Source organism: Ornithodoros turicata, chromosome 4 (assembly GCF_037126465.1).
Source record: "Ornithodoros turicata isolate Travis chromosome 4, ASM3712646v1, whole genome shotgun sequence".
Lineage (NCBI taxonomy): Eukaryota > Metazoa > Arthropoda > Arachnida > Ixodida > Argasidae > Ornithodoros > Ornithodoros turicata.
The window spans coordinates 30,394,491-30,421,136 of record NC_088204.1 but is presented as its reverse complement, the minus strand read 5'-3'; the positions used below and the strand labels follow the sequence as shown (position 1 = coordinate 30,421,136).

General features: G+C 45.9%; 1 protein-coding gene across 2 annotated transcripts; it reads right to left on the bottom strand.

The window, feature by feature from the left end:
• Nucleotides 1-2,882: 2,882 nt before the first annotated feature.
• On the bottom strand, nucleotides 2,883-12,535 carry LOC135391397 (uncharacterized). Of its 2 annotated transcripts, XM_064621651.1 has the most exons (5): nucleotides 12,459-12,535; nucleotides 11,734-12,399; nucleotides 5,453-5,544; nucleotides 3,434-3,653; nucleotides 2,883-2,990 (listed from the first exon to the last, which is right to left on the bottom strand). In XM_064621651.1, the coding sequence occupies exons 3-5, from the start codon at nucleotides 5,528-5,530 to the stop codon at nucleotides 2,905-2,907; spliced, it is 384 nt and encodes a 127-aa protein (XP_064477721.1). In that variant the 5' UTR covers nucleotides 5,531-5,544; nucleotides 11,734-12,399; nucleotides 12,459-12,535; the 3' UTR covers nucleotides 2,883-2,904. The 2 variants fall into 2 exon arrangements, with proteins under 2 accessions (XP_064477721.1, XP_064477720.1); XM_064621650.1 differs by having other exon boundaries at nucleotides 5,453-12,399.
• Nucleotides 12,536-26,646: the final 14,111 nt, after the last annotated feature.

Sequence of the window (26,646 nt, the reverse complement as noted above, 5' to 3'; positions counted from 1 at the left end):
ACTCCACGCACGAGCGTCGCATGTTGTGCGATTTGCTTAGTTTGAGGTGTCCTCTAACATATATTTTTTCTGGCCGAATTAAAAAATACGACTTTCACCCGTTGTTCGATTTAAAATGAAACTACCCAGTGGTGAAAGGTGAAAGTCACCGAAAAGGTTAGCTAGCTGTATAGGACTCGAACCCACATCTTCTGGATTGTCGGTCCAGGGCTCTACCAATTGAGCTAAGCTAACACGCCTTTTCAGCGCCTTCCAGGGTGCGTCATCTGAAGGGACAAACCAGCCACTCTCTCTCCTTTCACTCTTACATTTTTGCTCACTCATACACACATTCATACGACGGGATCGACGCAGGCGGCAACTGTTGAACAAGAACCCAGTGTACCCAGTGGTATTCACGAGCTGTCCAATCGGAAAAAATAGCCGAACATCATACTTTTCGGAGCACCGGACCATAACGTGCGATGACTTTTTGAGCGCAATCGCTCTCATTCCGACGAAAGGAGGTTCCAAAGCCAGCCCACAGAGTGACAGTAGAAAAAGTAATAGTTCCTAAAATTGAGAGAGTGAAAGCATTATTCCAGCAATAGAAATAGAAAGACAAAAATGGAAACGTAGGTCGCACACTTGGTCGCCCACTCAACTTGGAGAACATGAACCGACGAGGTGTGACAGTGACCGCCGCTGTCATTCCTGCTTGAGCCTTGCACTGTCCACCCAAGCAGAGTCTGAACTGCCACCAAGTAATCTGACAAACGGGCGGTCACTCCAGTCACAACTCCCCAATAAAAGTCAGCTCCAATCAATAAGGAAATATCGGTTGGAGACGAGGGCTCGTCAGCAAGCTGTAGACCCATGTTCCTGACGTATTCCGCTGAGTACGAATCGAGAAGGGGACCTTTGACGGCCGCCGAGGTCAATGCGGCGGAAACATACTGGATCACAGCGGCAGAAGGTCAAATTTTCGGTTCTCATCCCGCCGGCGCACAAGTCCTTACAAAATATGTCTCTCCTCCATGATGAAGGTGGCGTTCTCCGTTTGACGGGTCGCCTACAGTACAGCGATTTTGGAGAGATCCAGAAGCATCCCATCGTCATTCCCGCGGACCACCCGTTTACAGCTCTTTTAGTTTTTCGGGCTCATGTCAGGCTTCTGCATGCTGGAGTTCAGGAGACACTCGCCGCGCTTCGGGAAGAGTACTGGGTCCTCCGTGGTCGTCAGACTGTGAAGAGAATCCTCCATGGATGTCGCACTTGCCGACGAGCAAAGGTTCAGGCATGCACAGAAGCTAGCGCTTCGCTACCACGAGATCGGTTGTCACAGTCCGCACCCTTCGAAGTGACAGGCACCGATTTTACGGGTCCACTGTACCACAAGTGTTTGAAAGGCGGCGGAAGAAAGTGCTACGTCCTGAGTTTTACCTGTGCCATTACTAGGGCTGTTCAAGCTGACGAGGTCTATGTCTGCCGAGGATTTCCTGGTTCGTATTAAGACGGGGCCTACCCGCAACTATATATTCCGACAATTTTCCGACATTCAAGCGAGCCACCCGTGACCTCACTCTTGCCGGGTTGTCACAAAACGCTCAGGTAAACGGATTCTTGACCGCACGACGGGTCACCTGGAAGTTCATAGTGGAGCGAGGAGCATCGTGGAGTGGGTTTTGGGAACGCCTGATTCGCAGCGCCAAAGCCTGCCTACGTACAGTCCTGGGTCGAAGTGCCCTCCGCTACGAAGAACTCGCTACTGTTCTCACAGAGGTGGGGGCGGTGATGAATTCTCGGCCTCTGACGTATCTGTCTGAAGATCCAGACGACCTTTCTGCTGTCACGCTTTCTGATTGGGCAAAGGCTCACTGCGATTCCGTGGCGCGAACCCGAGACCGGAACAACATCGACGGCGCAACAGTTGCGACGACGGTGGATTTATCGGGAAGAATTGACTCATCAATGGTAGAAAAAGTGGGTTAAAACTTACATCCTCCTCCTGAGATCGGCCAACGTTTGCAAGCCCGTACCATCACACAGCGTCGCCGTCGGGGACTTAGTACTCGTTGCTGCAGAGTCAAGACCGTGACCATCGTGGACTCTAGGGCGTGTGAGTCATGTAACACAGAGCCCAGATGGAAGGGACAGATCCTGTAGAATCAACTTGCCGGGAGGGTAAACCGTATGGCGGCCAGTACAACTTCTCTACAAATTGGAAGCTGACAGGATTGCGGGAACACGGGAGCTCGTGAGCTTCCGCCCTCGGTCTTTTTTCCCGCCATTACTGTCATTAAAAGCTTTGCTACCAATCCTTACGGACGTCTCCTGCTTCCTTAAACATTGGTGCCGAAAAAGTCGGACGTGATAAGCCATGGTTATCTCTTTCTGCGATGCCGGGGTGGGCTGGGTTTCCGAACTCCTTTCGTCGGACTGACAAAGATTGCGCTGAAAAATTCATGGCGCGCTATTCTGTGGGAGTCCCGTATAGAGCAAGATGTTTGGCTATTTTTTCCGATGGGATAGCTCCCGAATGTCCCTGTCAATTATCATTCATTTCAGTAACATCTGGAGGTGGCCAAAACCCAGTAAGAGCAAATGCCACTGACCACATGACTTTACGTTGTGTAGCTTTTTTATTATAATTCAATGACACGTTTTCTGGGACGCCCTGTATACTCTACAGGAGTCTCATTTTTTCTTCTTTTTCTTTGCGCATAGTCTGCAAGTGTCTTTTTGAGCTTTTATTACATGTATTCTGCAAATGTCTTACTGAGCTGTTAATGCAGACAGTGCGCAAAGGGCAGACAGTTTAATTACGTTGCAGGCATTCTGTAGTCTATTACAAAATCCTATGAAATAATTCCTTAATTATTCATTGACACATCAGACACCCAGTAATTTCAGAGAATCCAGTTTTTATTTGCACTCCCGCACCAATAAGCTGGACAGGGTGTTCTTCAGCTTGCAGTCGTCTTGAAGGTTGAACGTAACCATTGTGTAGGCTGGAAAATAAGAGCAAAAGCGTGCACACACACGCCATTGTAATTGTTGTGGATGCACACACAAAAAAAAAACATCATCATCAACATAATCATGACATCCAAAGTAAGCCTCAGTTGTACCACAAGTCTCGGGTCTGCAAAGAAATTACTCGATTTGTACAAAGTGAAACCGATATATGTTGATTCCCATACATGGAAATAATGTAATGCTATCTTGTGTAGACAAAAGCAGCTGTAAACACAGCGGGAAAATACGGATACGTGCACACAGCAAGTCACAACTGTTCTGAACTCCTACGTCTTTCGTGTTTCTTTTTTTTTCTGAAGGGTTTGCTGCCATTGTTTCAGTGTCTAAGCAACACGTTCTGCTTGTTTTATCTGTACCTACTGAAAGACACCCATTGAAATTGCCAGAGTTTCTGGATAATTTCAATAATACTCACCGATCAGTGCAGTTACACGACTCCTGTCAAGTGCATCTTTTACTTCCTTGTCCTTGTAAGCGTTGCAACGCATGCCAAATAGAGACTTCCCCTTCAGCTCCTCTGGCGTGAACAGGGCTCGCAAAAGTGCCCTCGCAAACTTAGTGGCTTGGCCAGCGTAGCGACTCTTCAAGTAGGTTAAATGGTGGCTGCCGACAAGCACCCCATTACCGATGTCCACCTAGAAATTTCGAGAAGAGGCACTGCGATACTGAATTGACACGAACAAAATGCTAGGGGAGTTTCGCCTGGAGGGCACAATCAGAGCAGTGATATAGATTTTATGAAACAAATCGGGTTTCCATCAAGTTTTCATATTAAAGGTGGAAACAAATAAAATCCACATCAAGTGCGTGTTGAAACTTTAGTCCTCAATGAAAACCATTTTGAATCCCCTTTTAGATCCAGATTTATGAAACGTATCGCCAAATCCAAAAGGCAAGCACGAACAAAAATTTGGCCAGGTACAAAAAGCCAGCTATATAGCAAGCTTAGACCTTGATACTTCCACAGAAATATGATATGACCCGATTCTGAATCCTTTCTTACAGGTCTTCGTTCTAAAGTTTGCATCCTTCTGGCGAAAGGAAATTGTACCTAAATCCGTTTGGGAAATTTTGATGTCATTGGCGAAATTCAAATCCGTCCACAAAGTCAGGATCTAATAGAAATCCTGCTGTGAAAACATGATTCAATCCAACCAAGTCATTACCTATAGCCAGTCATTACCTATAGCCATCAATCAAATGCAAAACTCTAATTTCTGTGAAGATGTGCGGTCCATCATCGCGTTCACTGTATCTCACCTTTGTAATGACGAATTAATTAACCAACCTATCTGCACCCATGTTGATGCGTCTACGAGTTACAAGGAAGGTAAATGTGAAGAAACTGTTTGCGAGTATAAATATCTTGGATTTCTTTTTAGTGATGATCCCATGCAGATGGTCTTCACGTGTGAATTATGTTACAGCCGAAGCTATAAAGATGCTTCACGTTGTTTGTCGTAATATTAGACAGCCCAGTACTACAGTTAAAGTGATGTACATTATTATGAGTCGCCCTACGTTGGGGTATACGTGTACTGTATAGGATCCACATGAAATGGTCCTAATTCAGACTAGAGATGGTGCAGAATATTGCGTCTAGATTACTGTTTAATTGTATGGGAATGGATGTTAGTGTATGTGGGTTACAGTTGAGACGATAAAAAAGACTGACAGGTATACAAAACAGCCTACCCTTTTTTTATGAAGAACGTCCGCTCGGAATGTGAAGTATCCTAATAATCGCCCTCCCACTCATTCCCCCTTTTGTACCTAAATCCGTTTGGGAAATTATGATTTGAGTGGTGTAATTCAAATCCTTCCACAACGTCACGATTCTGTAAAAATCCTGGGGCGAAAATGTGATTCAATCCAACACAAGTCATTCCAGTCATTAATTAACCATTGATCAAATCCACAACTTATTTCCCCTTTCTTTGCCCTTATTTTCCCATTTTAGGTGTTTCCCCTTTTGGGTACACTAGTCCCGGTTTTTACTCTTAAGTGAGTCAAAGTTACGTTTAGGGTGGGTTAGTTTATCGACCAGGATGCAGCAGTTATACTTGCAATTTCTAGATGAGATTATTAGTGATAAATTTGGTATAATAAAGGACCTCCATCGTTTATCTCACCGTGATTTCATCATCACAGGAAATTCGGCCATACAGATGCTGAAGTGATGATTTTAAACATTCATTCTTCCCTCGTACCATAGGAGAGTGGAATCATGTCGGTACCTCAGTATGTGTTGTTGTATGCATGTGTGTGTTGTACCTACTACTTACTTGTATATGTGTGTACCCCCGCTACAGTAATGCCCTAAGGCATTGTAACGTAAGAGCAAAAAATAAATAAATAAAAATAAATTCTAGGAAACCGAAGCAGCGAGACATCCCACTTAGTCAATGGAATGTGGAAGTACCACCCGAAATACCTGCGGTTCAGCAACAACTGCTGCTGACAGCGGCCTCTTTGTCTCGCATTCTCTCATCCTTTTCGACCTCCTCACCATCCTGGAGGACTCCGCTACAGAAAAACGGCACACAATATAGATTACAACCTACGCTACGAGTAATACCATCGATAAAGTATGTCGTAGTTAAACTAGGAAATAGATGTTATGCACTCTGAGAACAAAAAGAGTCAATCTGACACAGGGATGAAAACCGTGCTCTAAAACTACCAACTTTGTGTGTCCCCTCCAGTGGGGCGTTTTACCGCCTTTAACGTCAACCTGAACCCTTTGGTGGTTTTCTAGCTGTGTCCGTAGGGGCGGGGATGCTAACTTGAACCCATTGTAAAGAATTTCGTAAAGGGTTCTTCATTAAACCTTTCAGTGGTTGATGACCGAACCCATAGAGGGTTTGTATTTTTACTTTTATGCGGGTGCAGCCTGGAACACTCGGAAGGTGCTCCCTACGGACAAAGTGATATTCCCTGGAATGGTTCCACAAAGAACCATATCGGATTTGACTCTGTGATCGTACAGCTATATTGAACGAGTGCAAAATATACATTTGCTGCCTCCGCATTTCCTACATCCAGTTTTCCTAAATCATGATGAAACTTGCTCCTGAAGCCTTCCTGCACCCTATCCTTACTCTCACTTGCCACCGAATATTTATTGTACTGAGTATTAGAAGGTGACAATACGAATGCAGCGGCAATAACAAACACTGAGTAAATTCAACGTACACATTTGTCGGGAAACCCACAAAAATTACATAGCTGTGTCACACATGCACGTGAAAAGAAGTATGATGGGTAACTATCACACAGCAAACGATTTGAACGTCTTAAGGTAATAACAAATAACAAAACACTTAAGATGGTTGTGTGAAACACCAATGATTCTAAGATAACTAACATGTGTGTAAAAAGCTGTTCAGGATGTGCAAACACGAAAAGGACGTATCACTATTGTAGCTGAACCAATTTGCTAGAGCATTCCTCCGAGCACCTTGTACAAATAACAAAAAAATAATGATCCAACACATGTAACATTAGGTTACAAGATGCACACATACAGGGCAAACTACTGGCGAGTATCATACCAACCTTATCCTAAAAAAATCCCCCCAAAATAGAAACCTTTCTTCCGAGACGATGAGTGGGGGGTTTTATCACCAGGGGCGATACTCTACCCCATTGTTGGTGGGGATGTGGGGAATGAAATAATGAGCCACTTCACAATTCAATATGCGTAAACTCCCCCACTCATCCAATACAGAGGTCAAAAGTAATTCATATATTACGGACAAAGATAACATTGGCAATACACTCATGGAAATACACACAAACTGGAGTCAATGTTGAATGTGTTGGCATACACTTTCTATGATACAAGCACACTGCAGTGCAATAAGTTTTTATGAGTTTAGATATGGACTCCATCAAAAATATAGTTATGATGTAATACATACTGCAGAGATATTACAAAACTCTGTTGTCATACAATGTTTGTACCCTGAACTATCCTTATTTGAACAGTGCAAAAATGACTGGAACGCCGGTAAGCAGCTACTCTTTATAATCCTCTCATGTAACGAAAATTCCCAGCTGCTTTGCAGTTGGTTCATCTGATTTCGCCCAGCTGATATCGCACATAGTAAAAAAATCCCGCATAATCAATTTTTCGAGGCAGATTTAACGTACATTGCTCAAGGAAGCACGCTTTGAACCTAGTTAACGTGCGATACATGCACAGTCATGTTGTCTGACATGTTTATATGGCATATTCACGTATGCCTAAAATATGCGTACAATCATGGTACACTTCCTAAGTTCAGAAATATGTGCTTACATGGATGCTTTACATGAAACAGAAAAAAAGGAGCAATGCAGTTGATGAAGTCCTCACTGACTCCTTTTGGTCCTGAACAGGGTCGGTGTCTACTTTTCGCCTTCTGGGGGAGCAAAAGGGAAAATTTGCACCGCCCCCTCCCGCCCCGTATTCTTGATTTTCTTTCTCTCTTAATGTCGCCCTAAAGCGCAGACTTCCCGAAAGGTGTCTTTTTGGCAGCCCCTCAAGTGGGTTCATGGTGAGGGGTGGGAGGGGGCAATTGCCCCTGTTCCCGTAGCACTGGCACTGATCCCAAAGAAATAATTTCACCATTGATACGGACGGGGTAGGCACAGTCGCTGAGCTTTTGTCACTCCCGTAATTTACAACCACCGCGGCTGTTGGGCTCTGGAAAGTCGGGCAGAAACAAGCTATTAGTGTATAAAAAATGTGTATTCACGGTACTTACTAAGCCGCAAGGTAAGGTACGCTTTGTGCCAACATTTATTTGTGATATGATTACGTACACCACACATGTATTTCCTAAATTTGAAAGCAGAGATTCAAATTTTGACTAAAAACTATCAAGAAGGACGTACCCCTCTTGCTTAAGTGTTGTGTGCATAATCGCCATAATGGCCACTGTTAACCAATCTCCCATTTTCGTGGCCTCGCTCCGCTAAGCTCCCGACTATCGGAGTACAGTGGAAATAGCAATGGAGCCGTCGACCGTCTCTTTAGGGGTGGTCGGTTGTAGGTATGGTATCATTTATTGACAATACCTATATGTGCAACGGCCCAAGTGGAATGAAAAAAGCCCAAGGAAATCGTTCATGCAAGTCTCAGACAAGCAGACTTCTTTCATAGCGCTCCAGCCTCCTCATTTTTTTTTCCGCACGTGTTATCAACAAGTGATGCCTTGCCAACACCCGGCCATCCCCACAATGACAATCGACCAGTCCAGTACTGCTTTCACTGTTCCCCGATAGCCGAGCGCTTCTCGGAACGTAGTCGCAGAAATGGGAGATCGATTAACAGTGACTACGACATACAGGTCTATATTTTAACAACCATAAATAATCTTTGAGGCACAAGCAGACACTGACCTGTGTTGTCGATACGCCATTAAAGCTCCAATCACCATCATCATCATCAACAACAACAACAAACAGCAGGCATTGTACACGCAGTAACAAATGTACTCACGTGAACTTGTTGTGATTACACCTCCTTCAATATCAAAGATTCAAAGCCGAGCTATTCGCTTAGTGTACAACAAATTTTCCTGTTTTGACTCACCAACTAAAATGCTCCAGTCGACAGGGCTTCCGAACCTTCATGTAAGAAACAAAATAATGTGCCTAAAAATTCTTCGGTCCATATTTAACAACGAAACTTGCATTCCCAAGGCCAAGCACTTGAAACTTTCTGACACTGGTAGTCGTCGCAGAAAACACTACAAACATTAAGTGCAAAATCGCTTCAAAACAAACATTGCTTACGGTACTCCTTTTTCCTGAAGACCATGGATGAATTGAATAAGTTGCACCAGACGGCCTCTGATTGCGACTACCTCCCTTCTTGTGTTTCATGCATTAGTTGCCGTGTTTCATGTGCCTTGTGTTTCATGCATTAGTAGCTTTTGTCACAACTCATGATTGTGTTTTCCTTTTTTATATAGATATATACATATATTTTGAGCACAAATTTGTTTGTTGGCATAGTGTTTTCTTTCTCGCTTTTTGTCTTTGTTGTACTGCTATGTTTACAGTTGACCCTCGTTATTACGACCATGGTCGCTCCCGAAAATTTTGGTCATAATGTGGAATTTTTCATATTAACGGGGCGGGATTTGCAGAGGTTTCACTGCATTGTTCCCCAGGAGTATGGTCGTAAAGCGCGTATGTCAGATTATCGGGTGTCATATTAACGAGGGTTCAGTGTACTGGTGCTGGAATATGTGCACAGTTCTTATTCATGCATTTGTATGTCTCTCCTTCCATGACGAGTCAATCGACAGAAGTACTACAAATACAAAATAAATATACCAGTAAATAAAATATTGGTGCGTGCGCTACGGCACATGAGACCAGATGAGAAATCGATGCGATTAGTGCATGACTTTCGGCCCTTTACATCTTACCAACCTGCAGAATGGCCAGGTCACTTATCTAAAGTCGAGCCCTTTCCATTATGGTCTAAACTCAAGCCCAAGATTTCAAATTCACTTCAATCAAGCGAACATCAAAATTGCATACCATCAAACCATGCCCTACTGGATAATAGCGACCATGTCACAACACTTCTCTTGCCAGATCCCGCCTGTTCTCGCCAACGGTGCCAGATCTCGCATGTTCGCGTGCCACTTTCCGAGCGCGAGTACTTTGCCAGATAGTACTTTGCCGCACGGCCTCGAATCGACTGGGCAGCGGACTGCCCAACTATATCCGCTGTCATCCCATCCACATCGCGAGGGTGGCGAGTGCCCTCATTGGGCCGCACGTCCAAGTTCACGTCGGTTAGCAGGCGACGGAACCCAAACACGAGTGACAGCGATTAGATTAGCGTGATCCTAGCAACTAAAACCGCTAGATTTCTGGCACTCGTGTTCGGATGGCAGCGGTCACGTGATCCGACACGGGCACCGTCCTTGCAATTTCTGACCGCTAGGCCGTGTTGCTATAAAATGATCACCTGAATCCGCCATCGTATTTTACTGCGGACATGTTATGCGCTGAGTATAAGAAGTCAACCACAGCACCTTGCACTACCTTGTGTTACAAGCACACCGTTCGAACTGCTCTTTGTTAACAAGCGATTAGTCGTTCCACCATTCTGTATGCGACTTGCGTGCGACACTGAGTTTCACGATTTCTCTTATTCAATTCCCTAGTTGTAGAACGTAGTAAAAGGATCCCACCCCGGGAACCACCCCCCAAATCTGGCACTACACTGACGAAATGCAGCAAACGTAACACTGCCATGTCTGTACTAGAACAAGAGTTTGCACATTTGAAGCAAACGTTTGGGGATCACGTTGAGGTGTACATGGATGGGTCAAAGCCTAGTGCGGGAGTTACTTGTGCCATGGTTTCTGGTACATGCGCAAGGATAATAGCATAAATTATTATTATAATAGATAAAGTAAATTATTACAATCGATACAATTTATAAATTATTGAAGGTTGCATAAAGCCTTCGTCGCTGCTGCGCCATAAAAATACTAATCATCGTCATCATGAAGGTTGCATAAAATCAGCAGTAGTAAACACAGATTCCCTGAGTTCCCTTAATGCTATCTGTAGCATGCACAAGCAAAATAAGTTTCTTGTGCAATGAGCACAGTACATAGCCCACACGATACACAAGAGAGGCTATTCTGTAATTCTGTGCTGGGTTCCCAGCCGCATTGGCATACAGGGCAATGAACTACCACACAAGGCTGCTGCAGCTGTAGTTACAAGTGGTGTTGCCCCGTTTGAATTACCCCTACAGGAGATTGCATCTGCACTAAAGAAATCAATGTATACAAGCAGGCAAAACTTCTGGGACACCCACACACAAGCTCCTTTTGAGTAAACTGAACATCCAACGTCATGGAGAGTGCTCAGAAAATCGTCTGGTGAATGCGATATTATCAAGGCTACGCATAGGACATACATTCATCACCCACGGGTTTTCACTTCGCAGAGAGGAACCGCCTCAGTGAACTTCTCTCTGTCATTTACATGCTCATTTCATGCCGTCAATAAGAGGCCAGACAGTTTCATGCACGTTATTTACCTCATCATCCTAGCCCTATTGCATGGTGATGAAGTGATAACGCCTTTTAGCAGAGTTATTAGCTTCTTCGCAGATATTGCAATTTTAAAAATGTTCTAAAGCTTCATACTTTTTCCCACTAATTATGTTTAATTTTAACTAGTCACATCACTATCACTGTTGTGGCGCATTACGACGTTTTTGTTGCCGATGCGCAAAAAAAAAATAACTAAATAAAAGCTCGAATCATCATCGTTTTACAGTGGCAGCTGTTAAGGGGAAGGTCTCGGGAAATCGCTGTATCTCAAAACCCTCCGCTTCTTTTCTCTTCTTCTTCCCTGTCGCCTTCTGTCTGTTAGCTGCCGGTTTCGGTGATGCAAAACAAGTTAAAATAACCTAAAGCTAATAAAAGCATTTTTGACATACTCAGACACGGGCAAGACGTCCGGGAAACTGTCCCGATTTTTCGGCGTTTCCTGACCTGCTTTTGTCCCAATTTCAGGAAAAGCATTTGTCCCGCTAATCCCAGCTCTACACATCACCACTCACTGTCATGGCAGTATTTGTCATTCTAAAGTAGCTGTGCATACATCAGCAATAAAACAACAACACATCATTGTCAACATCCACACACAACAGGTACCGCTGAAATTCACTTCACACAATCGTACCCGTGTAATCTTCATAATTTGTACAAGCGGTGAATGTCCCAAGGGGAATGCTACTTCCTCAAGTTGATTATCATCATCATTCTACGAGTTTTTATAAGAACTGTTGTTGTCGTCTGCTACCGTAGACGTGCGCGCCAAAAAAACTTTGACCGGCGGCGTCAACGGCGCGAACAATCACAAACCAACAGCACAAAACCACAAGCTACCGTCACCCCGATCAACAAATCGGCGGGTACATGCGTGAGCGAAATGTATTCATGTCGCGCTCTTAAATGTGAATAGTTTCAGTGTCATTACAAACACACAAAAGCAAATCCCACTTCGCGAGAGGGCTGCAATGCACGTTTTCGCGTTCATTCGACGCGCCTGTTTCGAACCGGCGGCGGCGGCGCACATGTATGCTTCTGTCGCTACGGTAGTCGTACGTCCGCTTCTGCGTGTTCAAATTTCCGTTGTCCAAACATGATGTAGAGTTCGCGTGCCAATGTAGCGGATCGCGCGGACGGCCTTCACATATGGGTTCCCGATTATGACATGGTCGATATAATCTAGTAGCTCGTGCTTGAAAAATGGTGGTTTCCCGATCATAGTCCTCCAGTCACTGTCACACTTGGCTCTGCTTCCACAACTTGATATTACCACGTGATATTTCTCCTGTGCAGCACCCTGGAAATGATAACGCTCCGTTGTAATAGCGAATCTGCATATTCAGAGACGTAACTCACCTGAGCAGCAAGCCAGAGCACGAACGCCGTCCTTTGTTTACGTCTCCGATGCGCCTGTCGGCGGCACGGCGCCAGAGTTGCCAGATGCCAAACTCGTCTTCCGCCAAAACAGATTTAGAAAATAGCCCAAATATAGCCAATGCACGCCAAAGCATAAAAGAAAAAATAGCACATGGAAAGTAGTACGGAACATAGTACGGAAATATGCTAAAATCCCTAACTTTATATCCCTAATTCTATTTCCGCACGCACGTAATCTCAGTAGTTGTCGGTTTCCCCAATTGTTATGTTGTGGTCGAACGGTTATGGTATTGTTATGGTTGGGGGGTGGGGGTAGATATGTAGAGTTAAAACACGTGGAGAGGTAGGTCACAGCTACGTTGGTCAGTGAGTTTGCATAAAGTATTCACAAACGGTACAGGTGATAATAAATTTAGATTACAATTGCCATGGATACTGAGCTTACGTTTCCTTTGCCTGGTGGCTCTCTGGCATCAACGAAATTATGTCTGTGAGAGTTCATTGCACAACTTTAATAGTATACGCTGCAGAAACGTTTGAAACGAAAATGAAATTTCGAAAATGCAGAACTACACAGCAATTTTTAGACATTATTTCATTGAACAGTAGACATGACTGCACATTTAGCATAATAATTACATTAGGTCTCTTTAGGTTGCCGTTTAGAAAGCCCTGTAATGAGAGGGGTGGGTTTCTGCGTATTTTGCTGCACACTCAATAGTGAGTTTCAGTATAACGTACCCTGTCGCCTTTGCGCACGTAAGGGACAGCGTTGGTGGTTCGCACGCGCAATACATAAGCTGGGCTTTGCGCATTGCGCAAAACCAAGACGCTGTCCCTTACGTATACGCAAAAGCGACAGCGTACGGTATGCTAAAACTCACTATTATCTATTACCGGTCTTTCCTATCAGGATGATCGTGTAGTACCACAAATTCACCTCTCCCTCGTATTCCACAAGGAATGTATCAAAAGAGAACACCAACCCATCCGTCACAAACCAGGAAAACTAAAATCCACCGCAAAAAATAAAAAAAGAAGGAGAGAAAGGAAGCCGTAAAAACCAGCAACCGTAAAAATGTCAAACCCACGGAAGAAATTTGGAGTATTCGGCTCCTTTTTAATTTCGGCGAGGTTTGCCTGGCTAGAGTCATGCCTAGCAAGCTCGTGGCGTCTCATACATGTTTCATTACAAAAAATTACGAACGCGCAGTGTAACTTTGTCTAACCTAGACCTACTAAATAAAGGTGCGTTGTACTGAGAGATTGTAATAAGCTTCACTTTAGGTGGATACCATTTAACGAGACAAATCTAACCGAAGGAAAGCAGGAGACCCGCCCCGAAGTTACTACTCAAATGTTAACACGTGTCTCGTAGAGGGCGCTCCAGCTGCTGGAGAAACTCTACTGCAAGGAGCGGATTTCCATAGTTTTTAGTGCCTAAATTTCCGGGCCCTATAAATGAGAGATCCGCGAATTCCGAAAGAAGAAAGAAAAACCGGGGTTAAATTCCAGTGAGCTGAAAATCTGGACACTGCGGGGAAATATGCTGGATGCGGCTTGACGAGGAAGGGAAGTATTTTGAGTACTGTGTAGCAAATACTGAAAAAGTATTTTAAATACTGTAAAAATACCTCTCGTAAAAAGTATTGAGTAGAATACCAAAATACCGAGAAAATTATTTAAAAGGCTGTATTTTGAGTACGTACTCACTGAGATATGTACAAGTCTGCACTCAGGCAACCTGGCCAACACTAATTACACGTTTGTTTCTGATATTTGAATAAATGTCTCAAGAATGAAATGTGAATATGGCTGATAGTCAGACACCTTTGTTGCATGTGTCGGTTACATGCGTATGGTATACAAAAGCACGTAGAAGGAAACTTCTTTATAGCAGTTCACACTATCTATGACAAAAACACTAGCAATAAAGAGTAAAGAAAATTTAAGTATTATTATTCAGGGCGCACACCGGCACAGGACTTGCTGCTGTGGCCACCATCCTCATATCCCACATTTCCTTTTCTGAGACATATTCTGAGTCGCAGGACAACAAGCTTTCTTACGAATGTATCATGCTTTGTGGCGTGTGGGCAAAACGGTGGTGTCTCACAGACCTGCTTTCTAATTTCAGATCAACCTTCTTGATCGGTTGGGATGCCTGTAAAAAGTCATCTTGTGAAGTCGGCTCTAGGAAGATTTCTTGATACCTGAGTGAGCACTTTAACACTTCGTGGCTCGAATACAGATCCAGGCACATCTGCTCCTTTAGCCAGGGGGGTCGGACTTGCTCAAGGAAGCGTGAACACACGGAAGCCGCCATCCGTTGGTCATGGAAGGCTTGGCCTTTCGTTGGCTGCTTCATTCCGCTAAACTCGACGTATTCGTTTTCCTAAATTCATTACTTGGTATCTAAATTCGGCGTACATGTGCGTATCACATATTTATTAAACAAATAAGGAGTGAATATTTTCCCACTAGATCCCTTGCATGCGTGCTGTCGTTCGTTCATCACTTCAGACCAGAGCATGGAATGGAGGAAGAAATGTCCCCGGAAAAAATGTCCCCTGAGAAACATCCACTTTTCGGTATGCGTGGAATTGTTGCGAAATCCCCGGTTGCGATATTGCCGGTCTTGAAGTCCTCGGACTCAAAATAAATACTAAATTACCTAACCACTTATTAAGTGTCCTTGGGCCACTTTCACTTCAGAGAACTTTTCGCTGAAAAGAATGTCTATTATATACGGCATCTCCTATAATATTAAGTCCAAGCAATTTCGCGTAGAGAATACACTGCAATCAACTGTCACGTTTGTTGATACAACGTGGACACGTGGCTGGGATATTCTTATTTTATTTCTTTCGTCTTATACTAAGAAGTATATCCTGCGTGACGTCACACTGACTGGTGTGCAATCAGAACGCCGGGATTTTTGCGACTGTAGATTTTAAGCCTGATGACAGAGCTATCTTTTTAGGTCTGAGGAAATTCAGAGCAGGACGTACATTTTTATGTAACAGCTCGCGTGGAGTAGCGGTTAGGATGATCGCCTCCCACGCCGAGACTGGGAGGTGGCGCGGTTTCGAATCCCTGTACAGACTGTACTGTCTGACGTTTTCACGGGGTTTTCCCGCAGACTATCCCGACGAATGTCGGTACAGTTCGCCCTGAAGTCGGCCCGGGACGCATACTAACCCTCTGTCACCCTCCTTCCTGCTCTCCTACGTCCACGCCCGTACACCGCGTTTAGCAACAGTTGCTTCACGGCGCTAACGGGGGAGAACGTTTTCTCCCAGTTCCCAGTTTCAACAAATCAGGGGAGAAGATGTCATTCGGAATGACTAGGAGTATGCCAAGTTCATTTTTAAGAGTGCGCGGATCGACGTGCAGGGTGGTACGTAAAAAGGAAAATAAAGTGCGATGGGAAAGCAACAAAACTGACAGGCAGAAATGTATTTCAACATGTCTAGCAGTGTCACGCGTTGCGTCTCGGGAACCCCTTGTCTCTACAGGCCGCTTTATTGCGAGAAACAACGAAGTAAATGCACCTAAACTGTCCTTGGTCACTGACAACGACTCCCTAGGCAAAGAAATGCTATGTGTGAATAGTCATTTTGACACGGAAGTTGAATACGTATAAAATGCGACACGTTGAATAACCGTATCGGATACATACACAGCATATGTTGGAATATAAACATGTATGGCATGTACGCGTAAGTATCTCGCTGATACAGCGCTCACTCTTTTATACCCTCACTGTGCCGGCCTTACGTGTGCAGCTTCGGGGCTATTCAAATATATTTCGTTTAGAAGAAACATCAATTCGAGTCGGAATTCGAACATTGAATTCCATATTTGATTCCGAAGTGGAATAGGATATACGATTACTCGCTTCGGTGTTCGAAAAATTCCAATATTCACACCGTCCTAGTAAAAAGTCCGAAGTCAACCAGTCCACGCGTACCAAAAGTGAATGTTCATCAGGGGACATTTTTTCCGGGCACAGTTCTTCCAGGGGACATTTTTTTTAAAACATTTTTTCAGGGGACATTTCGTCGGCACCATTTGGCTGCGTTCTGATTGCCACTGGATGTAATTATAACACAGGGGCTCGGGGAATATATTGGTTAGACGAAACGAGAAAGGGAAACAAACAAAACAAAAACAACGCAAATGTAAGTGTAGGAGACTGCGATGCACGGACATTTCGGCACGGACCAACTTCTTGTTGCGCTTTCATATCCATAAATATTTTCTAAGTATACGGGCGTCTGTTGACTTCGGGTGTACGACAAAATGTTTCCTGGTTGTGCGTGCGAAGGAAATAAAAACGATTTCGCAAGCACCTGCGCGCCCAAAAAGACAGGCGCATTGCTGCGCACGGCTCATGATCAAACACATTACAACCAACCGAGTGGCGTTATCATTCGCTGTTCTGTTTTGTTGTAATTGCAAGACACATTTTTTTAATGAGTTAATGTCGAAAAGTCGAAGACTGAATTATGGAGTGCCAAGAGAATGTCGGCGAAATAAATAGTTTAAAATATTTTAAATATATTTTTGTTTACAGCCTACAGAGTGAGGAATGTAGCCTCACACAAAGACGTCGTTAGATCAATATTTCATAAACTGTCGCACCAAAAAAGCTTCCCAAATGTCCGTGCGCTCCCACGTTTGTCAACTGAAATGTCAGTGCACCTGTCGGGTCGAAAACAAGTAAAGGCACGGAGAACACGGACGCAGTTGAGTGTGTTTAAAAGCAATCTATTTACTTCAACGGTCGGAGGCCTACCGGCCTGTATTTACAGCTTTTCAGCCGCAGAGCGCCGCAAGGGAAAAAGGGAAGCGAGAGGAAGGAAAGAGTGGACGGGAGCGCAGTGTTTTCTGAGAAGGAGAAGGGAGAAAGTAAAGATAAAGAAAACCGTTGTACATCTGGCAGCGCCACCGTACTTGGCGAGTCGCTACAGTACTCCCCCTCTAGTGAGGAACAGCGAGAAAATAACAAAAAAAAAATATTCGTCAGTGTCTGAGCACAAGTCGCTGTGGCCACCGCACCCGTCTGCCGGGGCGGGTGATATAGGGTTCTGCTGCGTGTGTTCTCTGCGCTGCAGGTGGCTTGCCGGAGGGGTTTTCAAGACCTGTGGGTGTTTTTTGTTGAGGCAGGGTTCCGGTTCTGTCGCTGCTCCCGTTGCCAATTATTGCTGGCTTTAGTCTGTCACCACTGACGACTTCGGTGCGTCCGTTGATAAGTATAGACCGTTTACCGCAGCAAGTTGCTTCGGGCGCTAATAGATGGCGCCACAGTAGCCACGCCATTGCTTGCCTTCTGCGAGTGCCTTTGTGCCTTTGCCTATGTGAGTGCTTCCGACCTTTTTTGCCGCTGTGCTACAGTTCTGTGTAAAATCTGGAAAAGCAGAGGGAAGACCTGTTCCGTGATTGAGTGTAGAAACTGTGACAGAAATCTGATCGTGTGGGACGAAGCTGTTTGTTAAATTCACGAGCCGTCGCTATACAACGACTGCCCGCGTTCGAGGCATTTTGCAATGCACGGGTTTCCACAAAGAGAGAAAAACAAGCTGATTTGACAACGGTAGGTATCGAATCTTTAGAGGAGGGACTTCAAATCGGGAAGGATTTCAAGTCAGCGAGGGTAAGTAATGCAGCCCTCAAATAGGCGCAGCATTTCTGTGTGAGTCCCAAACTCTGCTGTAGGCGTTGGCTGCTGCTTGTGAGAATAAACTTGCCCAATAGCAGCAGGGGTCACGTTCCTCGCAGTTGAACCGTTCCATGTGCATGCCTTGTCAGTGCACGAAGCATTCATGAGCCCCTTGTTTGTCGCCTTTACAACCTTGATGACCAGTTTACAAATATGACTGCACCTGCTGCTCAAACCCGCTTTACATGTGCATGTTGCCGCCAAAGTGGGCCCGAAGCTAGTCTCTGTACTACACGTTCTTCTCACTGTTTGTGTCGACCTGATGTCGGCCTTTAAAATTCATACACCATCGTTGCACTGGCACAGTACGACACCGACATGGCCGCTGTCAAACAGCTTCCTTGCTTTTGCGAATTCTCTGTATTTCAGCGCAGGCTTTCCGTCTCCTCTAGCTCGTTGATCATGTGGTTGTATACATCTGAAATCAACAATAAAAGTATGCTACTACATAACAGCCCTTACATGCATATCTTTCTCAGGTAGTTGTAACAACAAAATTATAAAACACTGAAGCTTTCCTTTAATGGCTACAAGCTTTCATGTACCGCAACTCTTGCGATAAAAAGCAAAAAATCACGATCTTACAATATTACACTATGAACGTACCCACAACGTAACGTATGCCCAACAAAAGAAGAGAGAGAGAGAGAGAAAAAAAAACGCCGAAATATGTAGTAACTCGAGCATAGTGGGGCGATCATGTGGGACGCACGAGGACAGAAATGTCACTCTAAATCAAGCAAATGCACTCACCTGAGCGTTGAAGCTTCGGCCAAAGCCTCGTGACATCCTTCCATCCGGAATTCATTGCAAAAAGTTTAAAATCGTGGAAAGCGCCTCTGGGTTGAACCGCCGTACTATACGTGCTCCATGTCAACAGGCAGCCGAAAGAGAAGGCAAGCAGTGGCGCACAAGGTTACGTGCGCTAAGCTGGCGGCGCCCAGATAACTCTACTGTAAACGGTCTATAGTAAAATGCTTCCGGCTGCGCTTGAGAACGCGGTATGGGCCGTCGTAGGGGGGCTGCAGTGACTTCCTGACTGCATCGTGGCGATGAAACACGTGCGAGCAAGATTCCATTTCCGGGCTCGCGAACGATGCGACGTTGTCCAGTGCTCTTGGTTGTATGGCGTGTAGTGTGGTCATAAATTGTTGAAGTTGGTGGGCATAGTTAGCGGGATCCGGAATCTTTGCTGCAGGGAGAGGTGTAATAAACTGGCCAGGGAGACGCAGCGGGGTGCCGTAAACGAGCTCCGAAGCACTGCAGCCGATGTCAGCTTTGAGAGCTGTTCTTATGCCGAGCAAGACAAAGGGGAGGGCATCTGTCCATCGAACATCCCCACGAGCCATGATAGATGACTTTAGCTGCCTGTAGAAATGCTCGACGAGGCCGTTTGAAGCTGGATGGTAGGGCATCGTGCGTAATCTGACGCATACTATGATGTTGAGAAGCTCCTTGAACAAGGATGACTCGAATTGGGCGCCTCTATGTGTTGTTCCTGTTGATGGTACGCCGAAGCGAGCAACCCAGGTAAAACGAAAGTGCGGGCCACCGTTGGGGCGGAAATGTTTCCATTAGGGAAGAAATGGGCGTTGCCTCGGGCCAACGGGTGAAGCGGTCTACCGCGGTGAGGATGTAGCGGTAGCCTTGGGATGGGGGAAGAGGACCCACAATATCTAAATGAACTCTTGCGAAGCGTACTTCTGGTGCCGGAAAGGTTGAGATGGGGCTTGACGTGTGACGATGAATTTTAGAGCGCTGGCACGCGTCACATGTACGAGCCCAGTGCCTGACGTCTCTGTTCATTAATGGCCAGAAGAATCTTGATGTGGAGTCGTTGGGAAGCTCTGATGCCAGGGTGGGAAAGGTTGTGGATGCTGTGAAAGATGTCCTGTCGAAAGGCCAGAGGGTGAATGGTCGGGATTTTCCAGTCGATGTTTCGCACACAAGGGTAGTGTCCGAATATGGAAGAGTGATGCTGTTGCATCGACAGGCATACCACAAAACAAAAACGTTTATTTCCGGTAACCACGCTCTTAAGTACAGCTTGGCGCCGCAGCGCCACAGGGTAAACAAATAGAAGGTGTAACAGATAAGTTAGCTCGCTTATGGAGCACCGAAGCTCCCGCTGTAACATCTTCCTCCTCGGAGTTTAATACACAAGATATACACAGTACGTAACATTCCACATAAGAGAAATCACTTTTTGCGAAAGTCCACTGCCTGATACCTGTCAGGAACAGTTTTCACACGTTGGCTACGCCGCACCATGGTAGACTCGGTGTCTTGACTTGCCGGTCTGTCTTGCTCGTTTTGATTTTGGCTCTCTTCTAATTCAGTAGAACGCGCTGGTGCATCGGCTATCTCCAGTGACGTAGGGAGTTCTTGAGGTTGTGTTGCGGTCTTCGCGTCTTCGCGTGGTGCTGCATCGGCAGGAGAAAGCTGTGTGGGAGCTGTAGACGAAGACGGAGGCCTCGGAGACCTCTCACCACTGGAACCTGATATCGAGTGGCGCGCGCGGAGATGGTCCGCGTGCGTAAATCGTACCGTGGTGCCTATCTTGACTGAAAAAGTAACAGGACTTACACATTTCTCGACAACACCAGCAACACATAAATCACGCTCACCCTTCACGGTTTCGACATACACCAGGTCACCAACATCGAAATTTCGAGCCGACCCTCTCCTGGTGTCTGAGTGATCCTTAATGACCCGCTGCTTCGATTTCATGTGCTCTATGAAACTAGGTTTAAGCAGAGATAACTTAGTTCGCGGCTGCCGCTTTAAAAACAGCTCCGATGGCGTATGTCCTGTTATCGAGTGAGGCGTGTTCCGGTATGTTAACAAGAACGCATCTAATCTTTCCTGTAAGGTCTGATTGGAACGGTCGCAGCAGAGGCGGAGAGTTTTCATTTTCCCAGGGGGGGCAAGGGCGCACCCCGAAATAAGTACTCTGGCGGGGGGGGGGGGATATGTTTATTAAGAAAAAAAAAAGAATGGTAAGCCAGATGGATGTCGGTGTGTTATTCCAAAAAAAGAGTGAAATGGGGAAGACAAAAAAGGCAAAGAAAAAAGAGAGCAAAAGAAAACAAAAAGAATGAAAGCAAAGGAAAAGAAAAATGAAGAACACAAAACTAAAGCTGAAGAATCACACACTCTGGCGAGATCTTATGATGTATGCAGAACTGGTATAGAAATAAGAGGATGGAAGAACAGAAAAAAAAAGAAAAAAACAGAGAGAACGTAAACAGTTAACATGTGCACAACTGAAGGCATTACGCCTTCGAAAACTGAGTGCAAAAGGAACAAAATGCATTGAATCCTCGGTGTTTGACCCGAAATACGCGCAATATTATGAATATGGTCAATGAAATGGAGCAGCGGGAGTTGAAGTGAAACCGCTCCCAACGGATATGCGTTCCGAAGATTCTACCGTTACACCTCACTGGCAGCTGCTGGTACCTTTTCGACTGCTTCGTTTCATTGATCTGATTGCTTTGGGCAAAATTCAGGCTATGTATTGTGTCATCCTCTGTGTTTCTTCGCCTCACCTTCTACTGTGACAATGAGTATGGTGGGCGGATACATATTTTACAAATTGCAAGATGCATTTTTGGGGTTGGTGCCTCTTCGCTCTTTTGACCAGGGCGCGCCGAGCCCCAAAGGTTGGTGTCAGTCTCTTAGCGGAACTTCCCGGGGGAGGCGGCGCCCCCCCCCCCCCCGTAGTTCATGTTGCGAGGGGGGGGGGCAGGGGCCCCTCGGTACTCGGCGAATTCTTCTGATGTAAATTGGGGACCGTTATCACTCACCAGACTCTCTGGAAAGCCATAAGCCGCACCCGCAAACACAGATCTTAACTTTTCAATTGTTTTCATCGTTGATGTAGATGTCATTCGAAAGACTTCTATCCATTTAGAAAACGAATCAACCAGCACCAGAAAAGTATCGGGGGTTTTCATCGAACCCTTGTCGGTACAATGCGCCCCTCATTTTTTTAAATTAATCACAAATAGATGTCACGATAATTTCCATCGCAGAAAGGCACGGTACCTATGCAATGTAGGCTGACAGCTTTTGTTACTTCTTTGTGCGGCTGTAATAAAGATGGCACCTCCAGCAATCAGCCACTGGTAGCGCTTCCCAGTACAGAATTTAATTAAAAAATTAGCACCTTGTGCGGTATTGACAAAAGTTGCTGCTATACTCAGCTACTCCATTCAGTACTCCACTCTCAGTCGCTGCGGCATAATAGACAGACGCCATTGACGTTTGTCTCGCAACGGCATATAAAAGGGTTGCTCATAATTAAGAATGCCGACGTGGACATGTCCACAAACACGTGCCAGCAGCGGGAATCAATGCAACATCAGGAAGACCGAAGGCAAGTGCAATAGACGATTTCAGAAATTGCATGGCTGACCCGCCAGAGAGCGCCGTGTTGCGAATGCCCCACTGCACCTTGGGATTTAGTTTTCATGAGTCAGACAGAAGAAGAAGAGCGCAAACGGTGTCGGTTTTCCCGCCTTCCTTCGAGCAACAGGCAGGCAAGCACGAATGCAAACCATTTCCCACGACGCATTGCGCGATGCGCGTGACTTGGGCGACGGAGGGCCCCCGTGCGGAGCACAAGAGCAATATCTGAAATCGCCTATTTGAAACGCGCGACGGCGTGTCACTCGAAAGTGGAGTCGGAGTGCAAGGCCGCACCGGCGAAACCTGGGCACAGAGAAAAATTCGCTGCGTTCACCCTACTCAAATAGTGCAACATATTTTTGCAACTGGATGTAGGGGATACGTTGGCCTTTCAGTAACTGCAAAATTATTGGAATAAGTGTTGCAGTGGCTGAGGTATGCCACACCAAACATCGGCAATTTTCTGCTCTCACCTAACTTTACTGACATCTCTTTCGGCAACGAAACGGGTTAGAATGACTTTCTATATATTGAACGATAGAGGAAAGATTGCGTATTAAAAGCATACTTCATTTATGGATATCTGACCTGCCGTCGATGAGCTATGAGCGCTAAAAAAGTACAATTTTTGTCATATCTGCTGATTTTGGCAGTTTTTCTTCAGCGTCCCTTAAAAGTGACACCATTTTCACTCCGTACAGGCATAGTAGAGTGCCCGTACTTTACGTGTGGTAGCTATGAGGGCTGTGACGCGAATGGAATGGCATCAGTAAGGCTTCAAAGTCGCCAGAAAAAATCACGTCGCGAAGACGGCGCCACCTTTCCTCCTCTGCATCTGTGGACTGGTTGATCGTAGGAAGCTCCGGGATCCTGCTTTCGTCTTCACTTGAGGTCGTTTCCAACATATATTTGTTTCACTGAAATAAAAAAATGTCGTCGGCGGACCTTGGTCGATTTAAAATGAAATTACCCTGCTGCAGGGGCGCCCTTTGCGCAGAGGGCTGCATTGCTTGACAAATCGCACAGTCACGTACATGCTTTTCAACGTCACAGTCAATCCCGGGCCACCAAACATAGCTTCGCGCTAACATTTTCATGCGAGACATTCCGGGATGTTCCTCATGCAATAACATTAGCACTTGTGTCCTTAGTTTCTCAGGCACAACAACCCTTCCGCCCCAGATTAGGCATCCCTGTTCGGTGGACAGTTCATTTCTTCGTGTCCAATAGGGACTTAACTTCTCATCCTTGACTTGACATGGCCATCCTCTTAACGTTAAGTCCATAACCCTTACTAGCGTGCTATCCCACTTTGTGACCTTGGCGATGACATCTGCTGTTATGGGAGTTTATTGAAATACAGCTAGACACTCCCGTGTGTCCTCTGGGTGGTAACTGGTATCTGGTATTGGCAGACGTGACAGAGCATCGGCTAGTTCCAGGCTTTGTCCTCGACGGTATTTCAGACGGTAGTTATACGCCGACATCAAAAGTGCCCACCGACGAATTCGAGCTACTGCAAAAGCTGGGACTCCCTTGTCATGTCCGAGGATGCCCAGTAGTGGTTGATGGTCTGTATACATGGTGAAAGGTCGTCCGTAGAGATACCTATGGAAACGTTTTAATCCAAAGATGATGGGGAGTGTTTCCTTTTCGCCTTGCGAATAGCTCCTTTCCGTTTCGGAGAGAGTGCCTGACGTAAATGCTATTGGCTTTTCGTGACCATCTGTCGTAATGTGAAAAATTACTGCTCCCAGTCCGTAGGCTGACGCATCAGACATACGTCCCAGCGGTTTAGTCACATCATAGTAAGTCAGGACGTTACTCTTCATGAGAAGGCGTTTTGTTCTTTAAAATGGAGATTGACATTCCTTCGTACATGACCACCCTTGTCCTTTTTTTAGTAACTGGTAGAGGGGCGCTGCAACAGTCGACACATTTTTCATAAACTTCCCGTAAAAGTTCAACATACCGAGATACGATCTCAGTTCAGTGATAGTCTTGGGTTCATGCGCATCTCTGATAGCCCTCATCTTAGTCGATGTTGGAAGGGTCCGGTATCCCGTTATCTTGTGGCCCAGGTATACTACGTATTCCACGAAAAATTTGCATTTATCCCCCTTAACTGTGATGTTATACTCTTGAAAATGCTGTAGCACTTGTTCAAGATTACGTTGTGCTTCTTCTATAGTTTCGCCGCCTACGATGACATCATCGATATAAGTAGTATGGGATCAGCTCAAGAAGCCGGCAAGTCACACAGTCGTCTGGACGTCATTAATTAGCAATTAGAGCTAATTGGGACCCCCACAGTAATTAGGATCATTCAGGGAGTCATTACACTAATTGGGGAGCATCTAAGACGTGTCCAGACCACTGTGTGAGTTGCCGGCTACTTGAGCCGATAAAAAGTAAAAAAATAGGTAGAAAATAAAATGAAAAGATAGAAATAGAGTGGAGAGAAACAATTTATTCGAAAATCAACGATGCCGTGACGAAGAAACGGCTCCGGGGTGACCAGCGCGTGTTGGCGTCGGGTAGTTGAAGAGATCGACGACAGGTGGCCACTTAGTTGCAAGGCATCACACCAGATGGCACCACCATCATAGCTCTACATGAAAAAGACAGAACAAGATACAAGCGGCGGGTAAAAAATGGCAACACTGCTGAACAAGTCTAGGCATGCGAGAGAAAAGGTCTAACCGCTGCTGCTAAACAGCAAACAGTACACATTGGGGAAAAGGCAATCGCTTAGGCCTAACCACAGTGCCTCAACACTATACACCTAACACAAGGCGGGAACCGCTAAACGTGCGTCAACACGGACAAAAGGCTTGGCTACTGCTGAACAAGTCTAAACATGCGCGAAAAGGCTTAACACGAGCGCGGTCAAATCACTCGTTGGTCACCGCTAAACACGGCAATCATGCGAGAAAAGGAGCGCGGCAAATCACTCACCTTTTCCCCCGCAGCGACTGCTCATCAGCCAGGCAGAAACTGAGCGAGCGCGGAGCACCTGAGCGTACATCTGCTCTCTGCGACAGCCAGCCAGAAACTGAGCGAGCGCGGGGAGCGCACATCTGCTCTCCGCAACAGCCAGGAAGAAACTGACTGAGGCGACGCGCCGCGGCAGCTACGCATGCGCGCGCGCTCCTAGCGCCCTCTGCGCCGCCCGCCCGCGGGTGTTTTCGGTTTCGGCTCTCCGCTGCGCCCGCGCTCCTAGCGGCGACGGGTGGCTTCTGAGTTTCGGTTTCACTCCCCTTTCTTTGCGCGCGCGCGTTTATCTGTATAAAGGCAGCGCGCACCGCGCTCGCGTCATCACTACGTGAAGATGTTCAGCTACCACTCGTTACAAAATTGTTCCCGCACCCACGCTTCTTGGGAAGAAATGGAGAAGGAACGTTTCAGCAGCGAAAGTCCCCGCAATGAGCTCGTCATCACTGCTTTTCGCTACGTGATAGACATGGTAGGCTTTGGCAATATAGGAGAGATCTCGCCGGGGCTGCTGCAGGAGATGGTGCGTCGGATCTACGCCCGTTACAAGAACGTCTGCGTAAACGTTCCAGACGGACCCCTGGGACTGATGAGTGAATTTGTGAGTCTGGCCAACGCAGAATTCAACTACATCGCTGCAGACATCGTGGGCCTTCTCGCTCGTGCCATCGCTCATATTAAGCACGCCCTGCGGAAGCAGCGACATTTGCAGGCAGTCTACATCGCCAATTTTGTCATTGATTTATTGAAATACCGCTTAGTTATCGACATGCAACGCATTAAACAGTCCGAAAAACTTTGACGAGACTCTGTGTTTTCTTTCACTGAAACATGTTTATTGAATACATACAAAGGACTTGGTCGATAGATGCCTACACCCTCCCTAACTTGTCTGATCTCACGAACAGAACGAGATGATCAGACGTGCCAGAAAAGGGGAATCTTCATCGCAGCGTCGTCATTGCGCGGGTCACGGTACCAGCGCCATGACGGAATGGTCATTCTTTTCGTACACCCATTCCGCTACCACACAGC

Coding starts and splice junctions, on each gene's coding strand:
- LOC135391397 (XM_064621650.1), bottom strand. CDS start 5,530: ATGGTGAGGAGGTCGAAAAGGATGAGAGAATGCGAGACAAAGAGGCCG. Junction 3,654..5,452: donor CAGTTGTTGCTGAACCGCAG/GTATTTCGGGTG, acceptor CGAAATTTCTAG/GTGGACATCGGTAATGGGGT. Junction 2,991..3,433: donor TCGTGTAACTGCACTGATCG/GTGAGTATTATT, acceptor CTTATTTTCCAG/CCTACACAATGGTTACGTTC.